The sequence below is a fragment of the Castanea sativa genome, chromosome 8, assembly GCF_040712315.1.
Source record: "Castanea sativa cultivar Marrone di Chiusa Pesio chromosome 8, ASM4071231v1".
Classification (NCBI taxonomy): Eukaryota; Viridiplantae; Streptophyta; class Magnoliopsida; order Fagales; family Fagaceae; genus Castanea; species Castanea sativa.
Genome location: NC_134020.1, coordinates 44363718 through 44389999, shown reverse-complemented (window position 1 = coordinate 44389999; position 26282 = coordinate 44363718). Strand labels below are relative to the sequence as shown.

The following is a 26282-nucleotide window of genomic DNA, read 5'->3' as shown; positions in this document are numbered from 1 at the left end:
TTTTTTTGAGAAGGAAGACCCCGAAATTTTATTGAAAAATTACCCATAATTGGAAAAGAGAATAACATGAAAGTGGGAAGGAACATTCTCTAATCACATTGGCAAATAAAACCTCTCTAACTTATCTGGCATGTTTAGTCAAATTATGTGTAACAACATTACCTATCCTACGAGAAAGAAACACTTTGAAAATTTGCATTGGTTCTTTTTGTCGTATCGATGCTGTAAAGTTTAATATTATATGGTAAAATATCTTTTGAATTGGGGAAATCATGATGTGCTTGTTTTATAATAAAATTTTGGTGCTCACAGCTCATTAGTTCAATTAAATAAGGCAGAAAAGCTATCTGCATAGTGTCGTTATTTGAGAAGAAAGACCCTAAATTTTTATTGAAAAATTGCCCATAATTGGAAAAGAGAATAACATGAAGGTGGAAAGGAACATCCTCCAATGACACTGGTAAATAAACCTTTAACTTATTTGGCATGTTTAGTTAAATTATGTGTAACAATATTTACTATCTTACAAGAAAAAAACACATTAAAAATCTGCATTGGTTATTTTTGTTATATTGACGTTGTAAAGTTTAATATTATATGGTAAAATATCTTTTGAATTGGGTAAATCATGACACCTTTCTCTCTATCTGTGAACTTTACCCTAGCCTCTTTTGTTTGTGCATGTGATGCGTGTCTCAATGTGCTTGTGTCATAACTCATTTATTTTTGGATAATGAATTGGATAATAGATTGCAAGTCATTATGCAAAAACATGCATCATATACATAAAGAGGACATGTTCTCAGATTACTCGGTAGTATTTTTATTTTGTTTTTATAGATAGTATATGATTTAAATCTATGACGTTTAATTTTCTTTATGATAATTGAACGTATAGATTAGTTTTTTATGTAGACAATATTCGAACTCAATTATTTTATTCAACAGCAAAAAAAAAAAAAAAAAAAAAAATCTAATTGAGGAAATTAGAACCCATTCCCTATTAATTAATTTATTACCACATTTTTTTTGAGGAAATAATTTATTACTACATTGATATTGTAAAAAGTTTAATTCAATGTAGATTTGAATAAACTTCTTTCTAAATGCATTGAATCAGAGTTTGAATTTTCTAGTGTCGGTGCTTTACTAAGATAATATTAGTTACTACTTGATAACTAAAAACTTTAATAAATATCTCAAAACTATATATTTTTACATTGCGTTTAAAATTATATTTTATGTAGTCAAATTTGTAACATCCTTAGCATCACATAAGTTTACCAACTTCCAGTCAAGGGAAATGTCAAAGCTACTACAATTTTAGGGCAAAAAATAAAAAATAAAATGAAGTGGTAATACATCGGATTGGTATTATTTCAACAATTTACTAAATAAATATTTGAATTATTTTGTGATTAGTGATACATGTATTTATAAACTTATCTATAATAATATAATTTATAGTCTTTCTAGCATCACTCATTCCTAGTTGAAATTGCAAGTGGCCTAATAAATTAGGTACTAATTTAGACCCAAAATTTCAATTATGGCTTGATTAATTTTAGATTAAACACAATTGAAGTGCAACCCTAATACGCATTTACACAAACATTCATAGAAGTCTAGATTTCAACCACAATCAATACAATGTGTACACATAACAAGACTAAAGTTGAAAATATACTATGTCGTTAGTGCAAAATTATTAGGCTAAACTTTAAATGTGAAATGTACCATCGTTCCAATTGATTTTCATGAAATTTTAAGGCCAACCCAATTACATTAAATCCTACAAAATACAAGAATAAATGATAATATGCATGTAATTATAAAGAAATTAGCACGGAATAAAACCAACATACAACATTAAAAAATGACAACTCAACACTAGTAAACAATAACAAGCATAATCAACTATATTCATAAATATGTGTTTAGTATCGACTTATTTGATTTTTTTTTTTTTTTTGAAAGTAGGTTAAAGTATATGTTTAGACGAAAAAGCTGAACACAAAAGGCCACGAATTCATATTAGAAGCCACAAGGCCCAAAACCCATGGAAAGCCCATGGTAATACTATGTATAGCTTAGGCCCACTAACAAATATATAGGTCCAGAACCCAGGGAGAGCCCATGGTGACACTATATATATCTTAGGCCCAACGAATAGAGCGCGCAATAGAGAGAGAGAGAGAGATGGACAGTGCTGTTGAAACAGAGACACAGGGTGAGGGAGCTCCAAACCCTAGCAATGGCAATGAGGAAGAGAAGGCAAAGGTGGTGGTGATAATGGGTCCCACAGGCTCAGGGAAGTCAAGGCTAGCCATTGATTTAGCCACCCATTTCCCCATTGAGATCATCAACGCTGATTCCATGCAGGTCTACCATGGCCTTGATGTCCTCACCAACAAGGTCTCACTCAATGATCAAAAGGGTCTGTCTCTTTTTTCTCACTCTCTTGCATTTTTTATTACACTGCGTGTGTGTGTGTGTGTGTGTGTTTTTGAAAGTAAATTATGAATTTTTTACATTGCAATTGTAGGGGTGCCACATCATCTTTTGGGGACCATAAGCCCAAACCTGGAATTCACTGCTAAGGATTTCAGGGATTCTGTTATTCCTGTAAGTTAGTTACCCACTTTGTTGTCTTGTTTGTGTTATCAAATTTGCGTTTTGAAGGTTTTAGTCACTTACAAATAAAAATGGTGTCATAAACTAGTTTTATATGCTTCAAGTGATAGTCTTGCTATGGATTTTTAGCCTCTTGTGTTTCTTGTTCCTATTATACCTTCTGACCCAAGTTATGTATTTGGGAAACCCATGTTGGTGATGTATGATATTTGTGACTCTCCTTTATTGGTAACTTGTAATCATAAGTAAGCTCTCCTTGTGTTAATACCGGGTATCAATCTGTTCTGTTATTGCAGTTTTTGGGGTTTTGGATTTGATTAATTTGAATTGATATTCAATGCAATGTTTTCTTTCTTCATTGCATTGAAGGAAGAGTTTATAGAAAGTATGCATTTTCAACATTTTATGAGACGTGTGATAATATGAAATCATACAAGATTATGATGAATGAATTGTTGAAATCCCACTGAAATTTTTTTTCAATACCTTGGTGCTGATTCCTAGGTTGTCTATCTCGCTAAGCCTATATGCTGATTCATAGGCTTATTTTATTTTTCTGTTCTTTGTTGAGTCTCAATCCCCTTTGAGAATTCTGTTTTACATCAATTTTCAATTCTACCCAATCAATTATCGAAGACTTGATCTTTCTAAGACGGAGGTTCTTGATATTTCAATGCCTTGGTGATGCAGGACAACCTAGGCTTCTCACCTAGATTAGTCCTGCAGTAGAACCTTAGGCTTCTCACCTAAGGTGTTTGGATTCACCACCAAACAAACGCAATGCAATTTTTGCAAATAATCTGAAAAAATAATAATCATAGTTTGAAAATACATAAGAAATCATCTGAAGCTTTATATGCCACTTCCAAGAATCACAATGATAAGGATAAACTCTCCTAAACAAATCCTATACAATCTCCAATACTAATCCGATATACCTAAACAATCTCAAATACTAATCCGATAATTCTAAACAATCTCAAATACTAATCCGATAATTCTAAACAATCTCAAATACTAATCCAATACTAATCAAATAACTATGTTACAATTTGAAATTATCCATTTAAAATCTAAAATAAAATGTTGTAACAACTTCTAGTTATGCTCCTGCATTACTTGGTTTCTAAAAAAGAACAAGCCTTCCCTATTATTGAAAATTTCCAATGCCTTGGTTTTGATTTTTGGGTTTCCTATCCTACTTGGTGCTAATTCCAAGCAAGCTTAGGTATTGATTTCTAGGTTTATTTTTTTTGGTTGATAGCGGTGTGCATGGGTTGGGTTGGGTTAGGTTGGGTCATTTTTCTACCCAACTGGACCACATTGGGTTGAAAATCTCCAACTTGATAAATAATTGAGTTTTAACTCAATTATTAAAGCACATTTTTCAAAAAGGTATTAAAATTTAATCAATTGAGCCTAATATTTCAATTTTATAAAAAAGTAAGTCTCAAAATATGTCAAAGTAACAAATTCTCAAAATCATGGGTTGGAGTGGGTTACTTGGGTTGAAAACTTTTCCAACCCAATCCTAACAAACCCGAGCTTCAGAAAAAATCTACAACCCAACCCAACCCAACTCATCAACCTATGAAAAACTGACCCAAGGCATTGGGTCAGGTTTGGGTTGAATGCACACTTCTATTTGTTGATTCTCAATCCCTTTTTAGATTTTTTCCTACATCATGATAGGCATTGAATGGATTTGGCCTTTTTTTTTTGTTGGTTCTTTCCTCACATATTTTAATTCCTACGAAAAAAGTGCTGTGTTTTGCTCTAGAAGCCTGTTTTTGTTGACATTTTGTCTTCCTTTAGCCGTTCATCGTGTATTGATACTATTGATAATTTTTTTCTCTCTTTATAAACTTATATTTTATTCTTGTTCATTGCTTTATAATTTTTGTTGACTTGAGTTTTTATGTTATTAATATGATCAATAATGATCTGAATGTGGTAATTAAGACATTGTATTATAATTACATACTGCCCTTTGATGTAATTCTGAATTTGACTTGGCATTTGGATTTTCAGCTCATCAATGACATATTGCTTCGCAACTGCATGCCGGTCATTGTTGGGGGTACAAATTACTATATCCAGGTAGGAGTTTGTTTCATTCTTGCCTTTAATGGTAAAGAAGATAAAACTTTGTACCAGAAATAATTAGTGTAAATTTCTTGAACTTGCACTATGTATGTAAATTTTTATATGGAGCAAATGATCTTCATTAATCTATTAAACTCAAGAGATTTCTCTTCCAATTTTCATGTTACAAGCTTACAAACTGTCACTGCATCCTTATTTTATCCTAATTTTTTTGTCCCTCTCTCTCTCTCTCTCTTGTTTTTGTTTTGGGGGGGGGGGGGGGTTGTTATTGACTGTATCCAGGCTCTTGTAAGTGCATTCCTCTTAGATGATTCAGCAGAAGATATGGATGAAGGCTGTTTAAGTGGCCCTCTTGGTAATTAGCTATTCTATACCTTTTAAATTCTACACTTGCCTTAAATACATCTGACATTCATTATAATTTAACAGGAGATGAGCAGACAGATAAAGAGCTGGATTTTGGGAGAGACAGTTCTGACTATAGTTATGACCATCTTAAGGACATTGATCCTGTTGCAGCAAACAGAATCCATCCAAATAACCATAGAAAAGTAAGGGTGGCAGCTTATTATGTGTTCTTTCCTTGTAATATATAAGCAAGGGTGCACTTATAATATACTTTCTGTTGTGTACTTGTGTTGTTGGCTGTAGTTGATATTGTTTCCATTTCTAACAACTCCTTTCTTCCTTGAGTCTTTATGAAATCAAATTTTATAGTGAAGAACAGAAATAACTCAGGAATTATAAACACGCCTTACTAGTTCTGTAATACTTATAAGTAAGAATGGTTTGTAGCTTTTGGCAGTAAACCGGGCAGCTTGCCTCTTCAAAATTAAGGCATGGCCAAGGCCAGGCCTAGTAGCTTGAGAGTCCTGTCTTGATCAACTTCGTCACGATAGCCCCAAGTTGGAGTCTGCAAAGGATTTGCATATTACTCTTTCTGGGTTATGTACTTTGCATTTCAACATATTTGCATATATACTTTTGTTAGGAATTGATGTGTGAAAATTATGCATCTTTTCTGTTTATAGAGTTATTTGTTTATCATTTTTACTTTGCATCATTGTCTTTGATTTATACATTCATTGGCCTCTCTGATCGTATGAAGTACTTCACTGGTGCTGATAATTTTAATTATGTTATGGTATTGAGCTAAATCTTTTATGCCAGCGTAGTCTCTTAGAGTGGTCTCGATGTTGGGGGTTTACTAATTGCTCTTCTCTCTCTGTGTTTTTGTCCTCTCTTAGCTTAGTTTCCTAGTAGCTTTTCTCTTGTTGTTCATCATCATGAACTTCTTGTATGACTTTCTTTCTTTCATTTATAAAAGCTTTCTGATTATTTATCAAAAAAAAAATTATGTTATGGTATTAATTATTATTATTAAAATTATGCCCTTTGGGTGAGTCCATCCATCAACAGTTTGTTAGTTTGAGGAAGTTGTTATTGAAATCTGAAATCAGGAAACAAAAAAAGGAAAGAGTAATTGACATGACATGGAAGTAGAGATGTATGTAACTTATTCTTCAAAAGTTTTTGTTATTATGATTGTCTTTTGAAGCCTTCTATTTTATGTGGTTGCTGAGAAGATGGAACTTTTTTAATGTCACCCAACTCTCCACCCCCCCAAACGAAAAACCTCCTCTTATCCCTTAAAAATCTTGACTGTTGATGTAAGGTTGCAACAGGTTTTTTAATCATTGTTACTCATTAGGATTTCATTTTTTAAAGCAGTGGCTTGATGTTGATTATTATCCTATTGTATATAGCTTCTGCATTCAGATAAATATATGCTTTTCTGCAATTCTTCTCACCAGTACTAATAATTGATGCCAAAACTTACGACATATATTTGTGTGCGATCCTTCCAAGAGAATGACATGCCTGCTTTTTTTTTTTTTCTTTTTTTTTCCCTTTAAAGATTTTAATTCATTTATGACAAATCTATCTAATGACAATGTTTGGATGACTTCAGTTTTGATTGCATCTCTTGCAGATTAGTCAATATCTCAATCTTTACTCCCGTTCTGGTGTGCCCCCAAGCAAACTTTTTCAGGAAAAGACAGCCAAGGTTTGTAATTAATATTTATTTGGTCATAATTGTCTCACATTAAAGAACTTTGACGTCTTTTACCCTTATTGGATGCTGTTGTGGTTCTGGAACAGGCTTTATATTTTGCAACAGAGAGCAGCTATTTCTTGTACTTCTTTGTTTTTCTTCCTTGATCTTTAGTTTTGATGCCCATTAACTCTGGCTGTGACAGTGCTTTGGGTCCTATATTTTGTACACTGCTGGTCCCAAACCTAGAGGAAGGAGGATTGCAGTAGGATAATAGGGAAAATTTAGTCACTGGTAATGAATCGATTCTTTACAAATTGATAGAGTGTGAAAAAAGATAGATGGATGCCTGAAATAACATGGGTGGAACCAGAAGTAAAGGAGATGAATAACTTAAATAGGAAGGTGGCAGAGATTATAATTTTAGACAAGCATAGAATAGCAGAAAATAATATATGTGGCTTCCCCTAGTTAGTATATGAGGTTAATTGGAATTTAAGGCTTAGTTGAGTTAGGTTTTGGTGCCCTCAAGAGCTAAGACATCTCTATGTAATGATGTATCAAGTTTTTTCTCTGCTTGTCTATGAGCTAATTGTGGGTCAGGTTGTGTATCAACCAGCTCTCAAGACTCATGGAAGCTGGAGCCTTTTTGCACTGTGTATGCTAATTGTTATACACTTGCTGTTATGCACCAAGTATTTCCTCAGCTTTGTCTGTTTGGAAACAGTTTATTTATCTTTTTGCTGAAAATGTTCTAAAGTATGCTTGTACTTCGAAAAAGTGAGAAAAAGTAAGAAAAAGTAAGGTTTTAAAAAGCAGTACATAAAAGCTAAAAAGCAAAAAGCTAGCCTATAGGCTAGTCCCAAACACATGGTCTAATGGATACTAAGATAGTATGAAAATGCAAATGAGTGTTGAAATGCAATATATAACAAGATGCTTATGCTTTTTACTTATTCTTCACTTATTGTTTCTGTGGAATTTATGTTTCCAGATTTATAAAAGTTTATTCTACTTTTGAATTTTGCAGTTTGATTAGTTCCAGTAGCCATCAGGATCTACCCCCCCTTCACTTTCCTTATAATGAGATGTGAAATGGATATAACGTACATGTGTTTAATTTATGTTAAAATGTTACATGTGTCAGGGCAGAATTGGGGTCAAGTCAATAATTTTAGATACAATTGCTGTTTTATATGCGTGGATGCTTCTCTCCCTGTACTGGACCAATATGTGGAACAAAGAGTTGATTGCATGATAGAAGCTGGATTACTTAATGAAGTCTTTGACATTTACAATCCAAATGCAGATTACACTAGAGGTCTGCGACAAGCCATTGGTGTTCGGGAGTTTGAAAATTTTCTGAGAGATTATTTTTTAGAAGGCAGATGTGATGAAGAAAGTGATTCCACTGAAGGGTCTTTGTCCCTGAGATCTATAAACAAGGGTAATAAGATGTTGAAAGAGAATATTCAGGTAATCTTGGATACCATTGGTGACAACCAACCTAAAATTCTGCTAAAAGAAGCCATTGATAGAATGAAATTGAACACCCGAAGACTTGTTCGTCGTCAAGTAAGTAGATTTTGGAAGAGTTTCATAAATTCATAGACTTGCACACCCCTGCCCCACCCAAAAAAGAAAAAAAGAAAAAAGAGAATAAAAATTAGATTTGCACTTACTAAGTTTTATAACATGTGACACTTTCATTCCAAAATTGGTCGGAACTTATTCTGGTATTATATAGATCATGAAGTATTGACATTTATAGCAATCAAGTCCTGGATTATTGATTAAACTATTTGATTGTTCCTAAATACAACAACAACAAAGTTTTACTTTCTGTTACTTTCTTAACTAACACATCATTTTTTACTACTTTTATTAATGTTATTTTTTGTCTTCCCCTACTTTTTTTTGTTCTTTCAATTTAAATCAACTCACTCTTTCTTATTTAAAGGTGTTGATTGTGGTGTTTTGCCCAGTTGTAATTGTTCTTCAGATTTTTTTAAGTTCTCTCTTAGAATTTTAGCAGTTGTGAATTAACTTTCTCATCCTTAATATATGAGCACATGTTTTAGGCAAGAAATTTGAGTTTCAAGTTTTTAATCCCCAAAACTACTCATCAAATCTATAACTGTAGATCCCTGTGGATACTTTGTTTAGACCATTTATATATTTATTTATTAGTAGTTACCAAAGAAAAGAAGAAGAAGAAGAAGAAGAACTGATGGGCTGCATAAGTGCCTGTCCTGAATTTATTTGCATGTAATTAATATTAGTTATACAACGGTGAAGCCTTTTGTAATACAATTTGTTTTTGTTCAGAAAAGGAGGATAAATCGGCTGCAAACATTGTTTGGGTGGAACATACATTATGTTGATTCAACAGAATCCATATCATGTATGTCTTTTATTCTCCTTTTTGGTTTATTCTGCCCCATATACTGAATCAATTTTAATAGTTATATAAAAAAAAAAAAAAAAATACTGAATCAAGCTTAATGTGCTCAACATCTCATATTCTAGGCAAATCAGATGACTCATGGGCTTTGCACGTAGTCGAACCTGCAGAAAAAATTATTAGATCTTTCCTTAACAAGAATGCCAGCTCAATGCCTGATTTGGAGGCTCCAAATAACATGGGACCGAAACTAATCCAGAGGGACTTATGGACTCAATATATATGTCAGGTTGGCATTTTGTGAGACAAAGATTATGATTTTAGATGGAATAGAATGGTTGTGGTCGATACCAATTAGTCTGTTAAAGATTCATAGCTAAGCCAACTCCAAAAGTTTTGGGACAGGCTTTGTTGGTGATGGTATTGTCAGCATTATGTGAGACTATCTAGGATATTGTTCCCGTTTACTCTTATTTAGCCTTTTTATTTTATATACTGTGTTTCTCGTGGCTTTAGTATGCTAATGAATTTTACATTTGCAGGCTTGTGGGAATAGGGTACTTAGAGGGGTACATGAATGGGAACAACACAAACAAGGCCGTGGGCATCGAAAACGTATTTCCCGGCTGAGGAAGTCTCAAGGATTTTACTTACTGGAGCAACAACAAACAACATCAACATCAACATCAATATCAACATCAATATCCTGACTGTAGCTAGAAACATTCAATATTTACTTAGTTGTGGGAGACCGGAGGTATCCAATTTCTCTTAATCTGTTTGTCCATTTGTGGTTGAAAAAGAACTACCTCCATGTGTAAGGTTTGAAATTGTTATTTATAATCAATTAATCATAGATATAAAGCCAAAGGTTGAACTGTTAGTTGTTGAATCATGTGGAATATTGGTTAGGTATGATATCGATGGTTTGTTATGAAAGAAAAATGGGATTTTGAAAAAAAGGGTTTAAAGTATTAACCATAAGATACCGTGAATCGTACACCGTTTTATTTGAATCTTTTTAGATTTTTAATGTTCAAAAAAGTGTTTTGACTCATTCTCAAAAAAAGAAGAAGTGATCTGACTAAATAATTATGCTTTTTTCAATATTTTAATTTTATTAAAGGTTTGCTTGCTAACCTCTTTTAACTTCCATATAACGGGAGTTCAGTGCAAGGAAGTCAATACCGTATCGGAGGCTGTATCGATTTGGTCACTGGTACGATATATTTCGGATACCGGTTAATACCGGTGTACCGTTTCGGGTTTATTGCTATTTTATATATACACACACCAAAATATCTAGAACCATATTTATAAACATATAATATTTCACTTATATTATAGTAAATATAAAAGTTTATTATAAAATATTATCTCAATTCAGAACAAATTATTCATAATTTTAGACTTTAGTATCAAATAAAAGAAAAAAAAAAAACACAATATAAAAAATAGAAAGCTTAGTTGTTCATTGCATACTAAGAAAACAAATAATACTAAGAAGTTAATATAAATAAGTTACCATTATACCTTTACAATAATTCAAAAATTACAAAACTAAAAAAAAAAAAAAGCTTTTATTTTTGTACCGGCCGGTATTGCTCGAAATTGGCCGGTATGTGGCCGGTATTTTGTTCGGTACAATATAAAAGTGTACCGGTATCGGTGCATTGGCCGGTACCGGTACGGTATCGACCACACTGGTTCAGTGTAGTTGACACGATCCTCTCTTTATTTAAAGGGTTTGAAATGATTTGATTAGAAGACAAGGAAATGAAAAGAGCAAGTAAGACCTACAATAATATTAGTAGAAGCTTTAAAAATACATGTTAATTAAAAAGAAAAGAAAAGAGGAGTAAGGATTTAAAGTATGGTTTTGGATATTATAGAATGGTATAGGAATACATGTGATTGATTGTAATTAATTTGGTGAGAATATATAGTCAATTCTAAAATAAAATTTTTTTTTGAGATTTGTTTGTAATTAATTAGGTGAGAATTTATAGTCAATTCTAAAATTTTGAGGTTTAAACGTTGCAGTGTTTCTTCTTGTTAAGGTTTTTATGTATTTTATTTTGAGATGTGGATTGTGGAGGGGATAGTTTAAAATATTCTCAAAGAAAATTATGAACTCTATATTTCAAGCAAGGGTTATATTTTCTAGGATATTTATAAGAATACAAGTCTTTTTTAGAAATAATTATATGGTGATTGTTTTTGGAAATCTAATTTTTATAACAAATAACAAGTGAGGGATTCAACACTACACTCCTCTCATTAATAGATCAAAAACAATATTTGCAAATTACAAGGCTTATTCAGAACATATAATAGCTCAGAGACTTTGGACATCTCACTTAGTAAGCGTGACCTAGAAATAGTTCCTCTTCAATCTAGTTGGATTAAAATAAATTTTGTTGTGACAATTAGGCTCATGCCACCATTATTGCTGTTGTTGGGAGAAATGAATTTGGAGATAGTTTATATGTTCACTCAAATTTGTTCCCTCCCTCTCATCCAACTCTTGAAGAAACGCAAGCTGCACTTCAAGCCATCAAACTAGACGTCTTCCACATGTATTACTATGTTCTTTTTGAAGGAGATTCCAAAGGAGTTATCGATACTTTGCAGAACATTCACTTGTCTCTTCCATCGTTCATTGTTCCTTATCTCCTAAATGTCAAAGTTGTATTAAGTTCTCTCATCGGCTAGAATTCTTTATATTTTTTGTTAATTAGGATGGACTCATTTCTATTTCTTCTCTTTTGTCTTGAGTTTTTTTTCCTCACCTTATTTATTCTCTATCTATATAATTATCCTTATTCATTAAAAAAAATACTAGACTCTTGAAATCTATATTGTGATTTGATAGAACCATTGTTCTATTCTAATAATATATAACAGATCAATATGGTATTATTGGCAAATAGTGTCTTAGTTGGTGTCCTAACTCCAACCACGTATAATGATGATGATGATGATGATGATGATGATGTAGTATATGACACTTCCAGTTTTCATTTGAAGGGTAAGGCCTCTGTCCAGTGGAAATTTCCACTGGACACGTTCAGATTCGGACACGTGTCCAACGTGTCCAGTGGAAACTTCCACTGGACACAAGCCACACCCTCATTTGAATATGTGAAAAGTTAGCATATTGGAGTCCATTTGTCTCCACATACATTTTGAATTTTGTGATTAATTCTACTTTTAATCCTGTAAATGATGATTTTTTAGTAGTTGTACTTCAATATGTTTTTGTTTGGATACTGCTTATTGCTAAAAATTGAAAACTGAAAACAGTATAGCAAAATAATTTTTAAAGGTATGAATAGTGTCGTGGAACCCAATTTTAAAGTTAGATTTGTATTTTTTCTTATTTGCGGGTTTCGTAAACAGTGCATGTGACCTATAGAAAAAAACACAGACGCACTGAAAACGTGCTATCCAAACTCACACTTTTAAAGTCAATCTTGTCCTTACTTGCCTGTACGTTTTGTAGGTGACAATCAAAGTATATAGGTGTTTTTTTTCCTCTTTTAACTGAGATATTCTCATATATATATGGACACACATGTTGAGAATCAAAGTAAATATGCATATGAATAATAAATAAAAAAAGCGTGTAAATAACTAATTCCAAAAAAAAAAAAAAAAGATCCCACCCTTAATTATTCATTCTACAATTTGAATATTTCTTGAGACAAGCCACCTAAATTTCTCAATCAAATTAAAGTAAGAACTTTATTTTCAGAAAGTAAATTAACATAATATCAAATTATGAATTAAGTGAATTCTTTGTTGGTGTACGTTTGGATAAAGACAAAATTTTTTCTTTTTCTTTTTTGTCTCAGATTTAAAAAAAAAAAATCAATTTTAATTTTTTTCAAAAAATAAACTAACTTTTAATTGTTATCATACATTAAACATAAATATTACCAAAATTTATATATTTTGACAAACAAACCAATGGAAACTGAGGTACCCAAAGTCCTAAACAGACACCTAGTCACATGTTATTCATGTTTAATCTCAGTCTACGAAGGACTTAATTATGGTTTAGACGGTTATCAAAAAAATAATTGTGGTTTAGATAGTGGAAAACATTATTACTTGACTCGAACCAACCTTATGCTATGCTATCACTTCAAGGCTTGGAACTAAAAATCTATCCTGCATGAAAATTTTAACCAATGGTGGGGACAGGTGAACTTTTTCATTTTGTTTTGTTTTGTCATTGTGATAGTGGATCCAGGGTCATTTTCGTTTAGATATTCTTGCTTTGCTTTGGATCTCATTTATGTTCTAGATCTAGTTTATCTTTTGGTTTTTATTGCATCTGATCTGATATATAAATGCTCTGTTTCATTTTGTGTGTTGTATTTGAGTTTTATTGATTGTGGGTTTGGTTCATTTTCCAGCCAATTCCTCTTTGTTTGAGTATGTTTGGATCGAGAGAAAATGAAAGAAAATAATAGAAACTTTTGAGGTTTTATTTTAAAAGAATTCATTTCTTTTGACTTAGAAATCATCGGTTCAATTTTTTTCTTCTGATGTGGTTTTTTCTATTTAAAATGATGATAATTAAAACTTTTTAACATTATTTTATAAGCCACCTACATTTCAAATATGTCAACTGTGCACTTAATTAATTATGTATTCTGTTAATGAATTAATAATAAGGACTAAATTGACTGTAAAATTAAAATAAAATAAACTAGATTGACTAGAAGATAAAAATAACTTTAAACAAATGGCCTGTAATCTTAAAATTTAATAAGGACTAATTAATGTTTGGACTATTTTGATTTGTTTATATGTAGCCACGTGTGTGTGTAATTTACAGCCATGTACTTCCCCGTGATAAATGCAAGGGAATTGTTTGTGACTCTGACCCATGACTTGATACAAAACAAATCTCCAACTCAATAAGAAAATATTTTACCAAAGTGCACTTTTTCATGTGATGATTAAAGAATATATATATATATATATATATATATATATATATATATAAAAAATTTATAGCCACGTACTTCCCCGTGATAAATGAAATGGAATTGTTTGTGACTCTGACCCATGACTTGATACATAACAAATCTCCAACTCAATAAGAAAATATTTTACCAAAGTGCACTTTTTCACGTGATGATTAAAGAATATTTATCCGAATGACACCGACAATCAACCATATCACCGACATAATTGGTGGCCCTATAGTATGATACTATTACTAGTAGTACCTGAGGCCTACGGCCTTAAGTGAGCATGATGCAGAAAATCTTGGGTTTGAATCACTTCTCTCTCTCACTAGGGTCATGTTAATACCTTTTTATATTTCATTAAAATGGGGTTTTAGCTCAGAAGTGGTTAGAGACTATTATCATTGCGTCCGAGTAGAAAAATCAAGTTGGTCGCTTCTCTAACCATTTTTTTATAAATAAAAAAATCAATTATATTGAAAAGTATTTTTTGTTTGTATTGCCTTTTGATCTGGTGCCAGTTAATATGTTGAAACTCAATATTAGTTCTGCCTTACACTTTTAATTTTTATTTATTTATTTATAAAGAAAACCCTAATGTCTTGAAGTGCCACTCCATTCACGTTTTGTACCCGTTCCATTATGAAATTCTCAATTATATATTAATATATGGCTTATTATTGTGCCCTAGAGCCTACCTAAAAGGTCACTTTGTCGTGGCTTGGGCTAAACTGGTCCCAGACACCTAGACCATAAAAACATGTGGGTTTTGATTAGTACAACTCACACTAAATGTTGTCCCACGTTGAAATTTAAAACAAACGAGCACATGAATATATGGAATGGAATGACCTTGACTTCCTGATTTGTGTTAAAGTGAGTGTTCTATTTTTTTGGTGAACAAGTGATCGTCTTCTATTTCCAACATAGTGTGCTGGTTTCTCATTCTTGTGGTCCACAATATGGGGAAAAAAAAATACCCCAGATAAATGAGGATACACAAACCATAAGCTGTAGATATTGTGTAAAAATAAAAAAATTTGGCAATAATGAATAGAAACATATTAATTAATAAAGTCTTTTGCCTTCGAACTAAAAATTAATTGTTTTTAACCTAATAATAAGAACAATTATCATGAAATAAATATTATAAGTTGAAATCATATCCCATGAATAGGAATATCTGATATATGGATAAACTAGGCTGAATGATTTGTCTGAAAGTGAGTCTTCTATTTCCAACATAGTGCATTGGTTTCTCATTTTTGTGGTCCACAATATAGGAAAAAAAGAAAAAACCCTCAAATAAATGGGGATACACAAACCATAGACTGTAGGCGTTGTGTAAAAAAAAAAAAGTTTGGCAGAAATGAATAGGGACGTATTAATTAATAAAGTCTCTTTACTCGAATAAAAATTTAATTGTGTTTTAACCTATAATAAGAGCAATTATCATAAAATAAATATTATAAATTGAAAGCATATTGTATGAAATAGAAATATCTGAACATATGGATAAAGATGGCTGTATAAGAGTACTATCATCATGTGTGCCAAATGCCAAATATTTGGCATTTGGCACACCAAACACCATTATTCAAGGTTCATGAGGTGTTTCAAATGTTTCAAAATTTTGCAACGTGCTACAGTATCGTCTCAAATATGAGACGGTACAGACACAAATGCCAAATCAGAAAACTAATTTTTTATTCAAACTTTTCTCTCTCCTCTCAATATTTTATTCAACATTTTCTCTCTCTTCTCACTGATTTGTCTCTCTCCAACCCATGCAGTGATTGTTGGTTGGTGGCTACTGGTCATGGCGGTGGTTGTTGGTCGTTGGGTGGTGGCCACTGCCAATGTTTGTGTTTGGTATATTGGCAGAGTTTTGTGTTACAAATATATTATTTTAATATTTGTATATATTATTTTAACGTTTAGAATCAAAGAATAGAAGATGTGATAAATGGTGAATGATAAAATGGTGTGTTAAAATAATAAAGTAAGCTTTTGGTGTGTCAAAATGACTTTTTTTTATAAGAAAACTGATGAGAATGCTCTAAGTGAGGATTTCAAATGTGAAATATATTAATTTGATTCTCATGGACTATATTCAAAGTATATGATACTTTTCTTCAGCCGGAAATGTTGGTACTTGGTAAGGAAAAAGGAAACCGAGAACTTGGCAGTGATATGTATATCTTTTTTGAGTTTTGACTGAAACCCAAAGAAAACAGCAAAGCAAGTCATGGATAGTGAACGTACGTACAACACGTCCAAGCCACGGTTTGGGCACCAAGTGCCCACACTTCCCACCAGTGACGGAGGCATTCATTGACCAAGGGGGGCAGTGGCCCCCCCTAATTTTAAAAAAAAATATTTATATATATATATATATATGCATTAATTTTAGCAATTTTGTTCTATAAAATTACATTTTACCCCTTTTAACAATATTATTGAATTTTTTTAGAGTAACTTTAAAGATACAAACTTATTTACAATATTTTTATAAACTGTTGGAGTACAAATTCTTATTGGTTCGCATTTGGGTTTATTACTTGCATCACTTTTTTACTTATCAATAATCACTCGCTATATCATCAATATACTTCTAGCACTTTTCTCATTTTAAAGGCCATTAAAAAAATTTATAGATCTAAAATCTAAAACAACATATACTAGCCCAAAAACATTTGTGCAACAACAAAAATCACCAATAGTAAAGCTAAAAAAAATTAAGTCTAATTAACCAATTTTACTCAAATATACAACTGCCCTTTAAAAAGTTTTAAATAGAATAATTGTCTTTACCTAGCAAATGCACACATTAAAAACTAAAAAAAAAAACCTCTACAACTAAGAAGTTGTCAAACTAGAGGTCAAAGTCGCCCCCCTTAACTTAAAATCCTGGCTTCGTCCCTGCTTCCCACCTGCCCTTAGTTAGTGTTGTCTCTTGGATGCGACAAACAGTGATGAAGAATGTGCTTGCATAAGTGCATACGTTCGCCTACAACTACATCACTACGTGCAGGTGGGTCACATCTCAATTTGAAGCTTATACGTAACTGTACTCACCACAAAATTTCGTTTTCTAGATTGATATTTTGATATACATGATTATCGATCACATCTCCTAAGCACGAAAAATCTTTTTTCCGCGTTGGACAAATGAGACCAATGTTTCACTGAAGCGTGGGTCGTGACTTATATGTAAGAGAAGATTTCAGTTTCTCTCACTTATGTTTGGTTGGGAGAGTAGAAAAGTAGAGGAATGAAAATTTTTTTTTGTTTGATTGAAAATAAAGTTTATATAAATTTATTATCATATCCATATTAAATAAAACAAAAAGTAACATATTATACTTAAAAAAATGTGTATAGATAAACACTTCATTAAAGTTTACAAAAAAAAAGAAGCATAAGAAGTTAACCCAAAACTGTTTTTTGAAAAAAAAAAAAAAACCAGTCAAAATTAATGAAAAAATAAATATCTGAGCACCAAAAAAAGAAAAGAAAAAGAAAGCTAACATATTCAGACAAAATCAAAGAAAAAAAGAAGCCAACCCGTTAGTACAGAGAAAGAAAAAAAAAATGAAAAATGAAAAAAAAGGAAGCCAACATGTTAGTAAAGAGAAAGAAAGAATCAAAGGGAAAAAAAAAAAAAAAAAAAAACCAACACGTTAGAGGTGAAGTCCAATGTGAGAGGTATTTTTGGAAATTCATTTCATGAGCTTCTCCCTTCTGGTTTTCTCCCCATTTTGGAGAGAAAACTTTTTGGTGGATCCGGGAAGAAAACACCATTAATTTTCCTTCATTTCCATCCAACCAAATACACTCCAAAAAAGTTTACATTCCCATTTTCTCTCCAAAGTTTTTCATCCATCCTATTTCACTTCCAAATGAATATACCCTTAGTCTCATTTGTTTGATGGAAGATGTATGGGTCTCACCCCCCGTTAAGCCCAATCGCCCTAAGGCCCATGAAGATTAACTCGTATAAGAGCCCCACACTGATCACGCATGGTAGCGCACATGCTGTTCGAGGGGTTTGAGCTCGGAGTGCTCGAACCAGCCTGTGGCATGCCCCTACCGAGCATCAGAACTTACTGGCGAGGCTGGACCCAACACCACTATCGTTTTCTCCTTCCTGTCACCAAACATCTACTTAGGCGAAACGGTATTAGACCTCCCTTCCATTGCCTAGGGAACGCCCCTGCCGAGCATCAAATCTAACGGTGGAGCCAGTTCCAATGCCACTGCCACATTAAACCTCCACCTAGGGGAGAAGGTATTGGACCTCTCATTCCACCCACCAGGGGAATGGTGATGATCACTCCACTAACCTTCGCTATAAATAGGCAAGGGGAACTCAGTTGGAAGAGTTGGCAATTCCAGAGTGGAAAGACTAGAGAAAGTAATACTGATTATTTCTAAGGAAGAAATGGGAGTGTTAGTAAGAAAAAAGGGGAAGCTCAGGAAACGGGGCAGCCAAGCATAGCGCCACCCGTGGTAGGAAATCCAAAAGCCCACCATACAAATAGATTGTGAGCCCAAACTCCTTTTACGGCCCATCAGCCTTATTTTGGAACGCACAGAAGACATACTTTTTCCCCAAGCATATGCCTTTGCTAAACTTGTTACTTTTCATAAGTGTTTTTAGGTCTCATAAAAAAAGAAAAAACCCTCTTCATCTTCCTGTTTTTGAGCAATTGAGGAAAGATGTTCCTCTTCTTATTTGGTTAATGAAATTGGGGTTTTTATACAAAAACCATAACTCAAGAATAAGAAATACTTCATTTTAAAATTATATTATATTATCAACTCAAGTATAAGATATTCTATAAATTTTTTAAAAAAATCAAGTATAAGATATATTTCATTTTTAATATATTTAGTGACACAAATTTTTCATAATTTTTTTTTCACTACTTATGTGGTTAGTTTTGATTGCTACACAATAAAAATGGTGGGTTCATGTGGGCGATATTGTATCAATCACAACTTATCATATTAACAAGTTATAAAAAATGCTGTGAAAATTTTTGTCTCCCTAATGTAATTCGAATATGAATTGATGGACTAATCATCCGAATGCCAGTATTACCAAAGTCCAAAGAGTAAGACAATCCAAAACCTAGAGGTGTGGACAAAGAATATGGAATTGGAGCTTGACTTTGATTCGAGACATTGTTGGATGAGTTCACATATGTGGTGATGGATACACAGAGAAAAGCCACTATTGGACTAGTGGGGAAATGCGCCCCCTAATTTTTGTTAAAAAAATATTATTATATATATATGTGTGTACTAATTTTAGAAATATAAAATTACATTTTACTTCCCTTAAACAATATCATTGATTTTTTTAAGAGTAATGTTATACTACTTGCAACCGTTTTTACAATATTTTTACAAATTGTTTTGGTAAGAAATTCTTATTAGTTCACATATGGGCCCATCACTTACATCATTTTTTTTATTTACCAATAACCACTTATCACATCAACAATTTATAAAAAGTTTGTAGTTCTAGCATTTTCCTCATTTTAGTGACTATAAAAAAATTTATAGGTCTAAAATCTAAAACAAAATATACAAGCCAAAAAAAAAGAAGAAGCTCAATAACAAAAATTACCAATAGTAAAACAAAAAAAAATTAAGCCTAATCAACTAATTTTATACAAATCCTGTCCTTTAAGAAACTCTAAACAAAATAATTTTGTTCTTATACAATAAAAAACCTCAGCAACTAAGTCGTTGCAGAATTAGAGGTTGAAACTAGGGGTGAGCAATAGATTGATCTAATTGTTGCAACTGACTGGAGTCGACAAACCGCACTACGCCTGGGGCTGACCGCATGAGCCAAGGCTAGCGAGCGGAGGTTGTGGGTCTTTTCGATGCCGTTGTGGTGATGTAGTCGGAATTGATCTTCGAAAACCAAAATTTTCACCGAACCGATACGTTATATACATATATATATATATATATATTAAGTTACTATTTTACCCCTATAACTAAGTGCAATAGCGCAATTTCATTGGGCTGTTAAAAAAAAAAAGAGAGCAGTAAAATGACGTCTTTTTACATTAGGGTTACAAAATTGAGTCACCATATAAATTGATCTTTTCCAAATTCTCAATTTAAAACTCTCTCTCTCCCCTTTTCAACTGCCGCAGCACCAAAGCTGCTCAGTGCTCACTTCCCTACTAGTTCGTCGGTATGTTTCGCTCCCCAACCATAATACTCATTTCGTCTCTCTATTGGCCAAAATTGGGATATACCTATTTTGGCTAAAAGTTCTAGCAAAATGCCTAATTTCTGAAACTATTTAACGATATGCCCATGTTTTGTAACTCGATTTTCTAAAAATCGAGTTATAGACAAATTAAACTTAAAAAAAAAAAATTGTGGAACTCGAGTTCCAAGTTCCATGAACTCGAGTTCTATTCAAGGAACTTGAGTTCATGGAACTCAAGTTCCACTTGAAAATTTTCAAAAAACTTGAGTTCTATGAACTCGAGTTTTACACTGAAACTCGATTTTGATAAAATCGAATTTCAAAATAGAAGCATATCGCTAAATAGTTTCAGAAATTGGGCATTTTACTGGAACTTTTTGCTGAAAGGGGGCTATCCCAATTTTGTCCTCTCTCTATTCTCTAAGTCCACTGAGTTGCATTACATTCTGCTTTGAGTTGTTTAGGTTCTACCACGTGCAACATTTTCTTCATCTTGTGTCCCCAAGTCCTATCCTTTATCTATTACTAGGAAGAATGCAAGATATCAGATGATTATGAAGACCTCATCATACTGGTATTTGACATAGAAGACACACATACACAAAATTATAATGGCTTGGTATTATAGTTTCTAGAGGGTCAAAATCAGTCTAATAAATTTCACACCCTATGGGTTCTTTGTCCCATTCGTTTTACACGATATTCGTGAAGAAACTTCACAGCTCAATCTTGAATTAGAAAACTTTCCCTGCAGGTTGAATTGCTAGTCAATTTGATGATATTTTCAAAGAAAACTGTGTCTAGAAAACAGCTTTTTTTTTAATATTTCAAACCGACCAAACTGATTCAATTGACCCGCAAAAAATTGTACTGTCATAGGTCGGAAAACTGCTCCTAGGCTGTGTGCATTGTTTCCAATTATGAGAAAACCGATATATATATCGGTTTGGTGATAAATTTGAGAAAAAAAACCATACTGACCGAATTGCGCACAGTCCTAATTGAAACCACCACAAACAACCAACAGTAAAGTTGCTTCCTTAACTTAAAGTTCTGTGCTTGTGGATACACACCGTTCAAGTACGACTACAACTAGCTATCACTGCCAAACCCTCATTGATAATGTCGACATGCTCAAGCTCATAGATAACGTCGAGCACAACAACCTCCCTATATGCAACAGTGACGAAGACACCCACCACTACTACGTTTTGCAATTCAACTTCAGCTAGTTTGATCCCAAGCTATGATTTTCATTATTGTAAGATTACAAGCTTGTCAATATGGCCTGACCTCATATGAGATTGGGTCTAGTTATGTTATCACATGCCAGCCTTACTAGCTCATTTACCATTGCCTCCTTGCTGCACAAGAGCTGATTCTATTTCTTGCGGAGAGAACACTTGGGAAGACTCTAATTAAGGTTTTAATATAACATATAAAAATATTACTTAACCAAAAAATTCAAGCCTATGATTTTAGTCCAAGTTTTGTTATATTAAGTTTCTGACTCCTTTTTAAAATTTTTTTTTTTATGTGAAACTTTCACTCATATGTGTAACGATAAGCACATAATTTTTTTTTTCTTGGTTGAGTTAGCATTTTTCTTAATAATAATTATTCCCCTTATTTTAAATTTCTTGACATGTGCTAAGGACCTTATACTATTCAGTACCTAATTTACATGAATTTCACGCATTAGCATTTTCTATCCATCAATCACGCTTTGTTTGTTTCAATAGAAAACCTTGTGTAAAGATAATTTTCCTTGTTTTCCAATATTTGGTAGTATAAAAAAATATGAGTCAAAGGAAAACTATCTTTAGTCAACATAAAAAGTATGACTTATTTTTGAAGATTTTTTTTCATTAAATTTTTTTGGAAAACAACTCTATCTCATAGCAAGCTAAATAAGAGAAGTTAAAAGGTTGTTTTTCAACTCATTTAAAGTTACTAGAAAACATTGAAAAATGAGATAGTTTTATAGAAAATACTTTTTAGAAAATAACTCATTTTCTAAAAAATATCATTATTAAAAACAAACAGAGTGTCAATGTAAGAATAGTTTTCAAACATTTTTAAAAGTATAAAGACTAAAATGATACTAAAAAAATACTACAAGGATATTGAAACAGTGGTTAAAAGTTGAAGGACAAAATATATAATTTAATCTTTATTTCACTATTATTCTATTTAATGATATGAGGTCACTACAAAGGTTTATCAACCCAAGTTTTGTCTTTTACTGATTCTTTGTTCACCTTTAAAATCACTGCCAAGAAAAATTAAAAATAGTATAGAAAAACAAGCGAAGCAATTAGCACGAGTTATTAATCTTTTTTGAGTGCAGGAATACTATACCATAAATGTATAAGCGACTAGTGTTTGTGTTTATTTCGACACAAATCATCACAAAAATATCAAATTTGTAAATGTTTGAAATTTAAATTCAAGCTTTTTAATGATTTTAATAGGACTCTAATTTAGAGTTCAAGTTCAGAAATCAAAATTTTCAAAATTATCATGTACACTGAGAGTTAGACCTTTTCATTTTTTTTTTTCACTCAAGCCTTTAGAACAAAACTTAATGTAACTTTCATTATACAAGTATAAAAAAATAATTTTAAATAAATGTGACAACAATGCTCCAGGAAATACATTTAATCGAATTTCATACCCTAAAATTACTTAGTTCTTTCATTCTTTGAACTATCTAAGATATTTTTTTGATAGATTGTACTGTCTATCAAATGGTGACTTAAATAATGTGGATCATATATATATAATGGGAATGCTAATATTCTGTTATCAACCTTGAGACCGATCCAATAAGTGACAAATTTGTGACCAAATAACTTAGTATCTGGTCCCTATGAAAAGGAAATCTTGGTGTGTTTGTGACCAAATAAACTTAGTATCTGGTGCACACACCAAGATTTCCTTTTCATACGGACCAGATACTAAGTAATTGTTTGGTCACAAATTTGTCACTTATTGGATCGGTCCCAAGGTTGATAACAGAATATCAGCATTCCCATTAGCAATGTTGATAGGCAACCATTGTTCCTAGCTAGTAATAATGATTAAAGAGTCTTCGTTTGATGATAATAACGATAAACTTTTGTTGGTTGACATTTAAGATGTTGTCTTCTTGCAGTAATCAACTGGTGATGAAAATGCATGTTTAGGAGATATATACATGACTATCATTGGGATCCTAGGGTCCATAATTTACTTAATAAGAAGGAAAGTTCAAACTCTCTTGTAGAATTGGCAAAAAAAAAAAAAAAATGGTAGGTAGGAGTTGGTCTCTCCAATGAGATAGGTCAAACACGTTTAATCTACTGAATGAAGATTAAGTTAAGAATAATAATCATTTTAATTCTTATAATAAAAGTTTTTTTTTTTATAAAAAAGATGAAATAAAAAATGTAATGGAATAACTATTTTTATTCATAAGTTTAGTTGTTACATGTGAAAATTTTGTAAAATATGGTATATATGGAAAGTTTATATATTTTTGAAATATATTAATTTTAAAAGTTGTTATAGCAATAAGGAATAGCTACTACAGTAATTTCAGAAAAGAATAGTTATTCCTTAATTTAAAGAATAACTATTACTAAAGAATAACTTTTCATTCTAATAAAGATGCAATCAAATAATTGAATAGTTAATACAAACATGATAATCATTTTATTACAACATTTATTACATTAATTATACCAAACATGGTCTTATATCTAAAATAACAACAATAGCAAGTTTGAGGTTGGTTATGAATTCTCAACAAATTAGTTAAAATTGTCCATATGTATTTTTTTTCCTCATCTAAAAGAAGAAAACCCAAAAAGATAAAAGATAAAATAACTTTTTAATGGAGGTGAAATCACTGAGATGGCCAATTTGAAAGCTAATTAACATTATTCAACTCAAAACCCTTTGGTTCTCAAGAAATTTTAATCTAGAATGATGTTTGAAGTATTTAAACTTATAAAGGAGGCTTTAATATTACAAAAAAAACAAAAGTTATTCTCAAAAAAATTTATTGCATAAAAAAAAAATATTTTAAGGACTAGAAAGATGGCCTAAGCCCACTTAGAACAGTGAAATCGAGTACTTCAAGTCCAACACAATAAATTTATAAGAGAGTGGGTTTTCCGAGTACAATTATGATGTTAAGTAAATCACAAGCTTTGAAATAATAGATCTAACGTAATTAACAAGAATGAAAGAGGCACAAATTAAGTGTAAATTCTTCCTTGGGCAGGTCCCAGGAGGGGTTGTTCATTAACAGTCAAAGCTGATTCTTTTACAGTATGATTTTCTAGTTTTCTTTCTCCTGTATCCAGAATGTTCCTCCCCTTTTCTAGAGGGGGTCCTTTCCTTATATAGCCCTCCCATTACATCTTAGCCTTCCACCTGTACGTCGCAAGGGAATAATTTTGTTGCTTGTCCCATCAGGACCCCTCTACATACAGGTGGTAGAGAGAGTTGTGAGTTGTTAAGCCACTGTTCAATTATCTTTTCTTCATAAATGTGACCAGCCTAGTTGGTGCAGAGTATTGAATGTGGTGGTGATGGTCACATTCCTAGATATTTCTCTTTTTCGTTGCTTGCACGACTCTAGTGTCTTCCATAGTACTTCACTCTCTGGTGCAGGAAGCTAAGTAAGGTTCTCCTGAGTTGCATTTGCTCCTCCTCTAACGAGCCCATTTGTCCCCTTTTCCTCGGACCTCTTTTTCTAAGCTTAGTCCGATTCTAGGTGGTCTTAATGTCATCCTTCCTAGATCTTAGCCCACATGCTAGACTTGCGTTGACACATGAATTGGCCTTCGTTCATCCTCAGGTAAGGCCAATGGACCTTAAAATGTCCTCGGATCACTTGCCCCCACTATTATGTTAAAAAGTAAAGATGAAGTATATAAATTGGTCGTTAACAAAATAACGAGCCATTTAAAAAATAATAATAACAATCAAGAATGAATTATTTGTATTCTCTATCAAATGATATTCTTATAAGATTTTTTCAAGGGTTGAGAAAAAATCAAAAACAAATATTTACAAAATCCATCTTAGATAATTTTTTTTTAATATGTATCTAATTGTGATTATCTTTAAGAGATACACATATGTATGAAAGAAGTTACAAACTAGTATATTTTAAAAATTAAATAAATAATGCTTGGAATATTATGTACAGAATTTTAAATGAAACTTTTATGTCTTTAATAAGAAATTAAGAAGTGAATTAGGTATTATATTTAGAGAATTTTACAAGAATAACATGTGTGAGAAAAAAATTTCCATTTGTGGTGTAAGTCAGACCTTCTCCTATTTCATAAAAATTAGATTGATTATGTGTGAATTATTGTTTTTTCATATATTAAGGGAAAATAAAATGTTCTTACATTTTTTTTGACATCAATAATTTCAAAGTTGAATTCATGTGTAGCAAAAACAAATTTGCCAGAATTAATAAGTTGAATTTGGATCAGATAATTTATATATGCATGAAAAATCTAAAATGAAGTGATTTACAGTTACCTCATCGTTGAAAATCTCAACATTACTAATTTCAAATTTTGGGCACAAAGAAGGAAATCCCACTCATTTAAGTTAATGAGAAATTGCACTAACATTTTAAACCCCCCAAAGGAAAATCATCTACATCACTATAACCCTGGTCTTCAAGGTCCTCTACTCCAAAATGGTCGTTTCCAGAAAGAATGGTATCAACGTTGCAGCATTTCATGGTGAGTTTCTGGCAGAGCCATATCTCACCATAAATCCAAAGAAGAATAATAGAAAAAGAAAACTATTAAAGGTTGAGAACTAAATATGCAAAGTTAACAT

At 32.1% G+C, this 26282-nt stretch overlaps 1 protein-coding gene across 3 annotated transcripts; it reads left to right on the top strand.

Moving 5' to 3' along the window:
* The first annotated feature begins 2178 nt into the window (after nucleotides 1-2178).
* Nucleotides 2179-10184, top strand: LOC142608325 (tRNA dimethylallyltransferase 2). Of its 3 annotated transcripts, none has more exons than XM_075780079.1 (10): nucleotides 2179-2437; nucleotides 2546-2625; nucleotides 4666-4734; nucleotides 5023-5095; nucleotides 5170-5291; nucleotides 6734-6808; nucleotides 7949-8272; nucleotides 9125-9200; nucleotides 9326-9489; nucleotides 9743-10184. In XM_075780079.1, the coding sequence occupies exons 1-10, from the start codon at nucleotides 2200-2202 to the stop codon at nucleotides 9908-9910; spliced, it is 1389 nt and encodes a 462-aa protein (XP_075636194.1). In that variant the 5' UTR covers nucleotides 2179-2199; the 3' UTR covers nucleotides 9911-10184. The 3 variants fall into 3 exon arrangements, with proteins under 3 accessions (XP_075636194.1, XP_075636193.1, XP_075636195.1); XM_075780078.1 differs by having other exon boundaries at nucleotides 7949-8371; XM_075780080.1 differs by lacking the exons at nucleotides 9125-9200; nucleotides 9326-9489 and having other exon boundaries at nucleotides 7949-8371.
* The last annotated feature ends 16098 nt before the right edge of the window (nucleotides 10185-26282 follow it).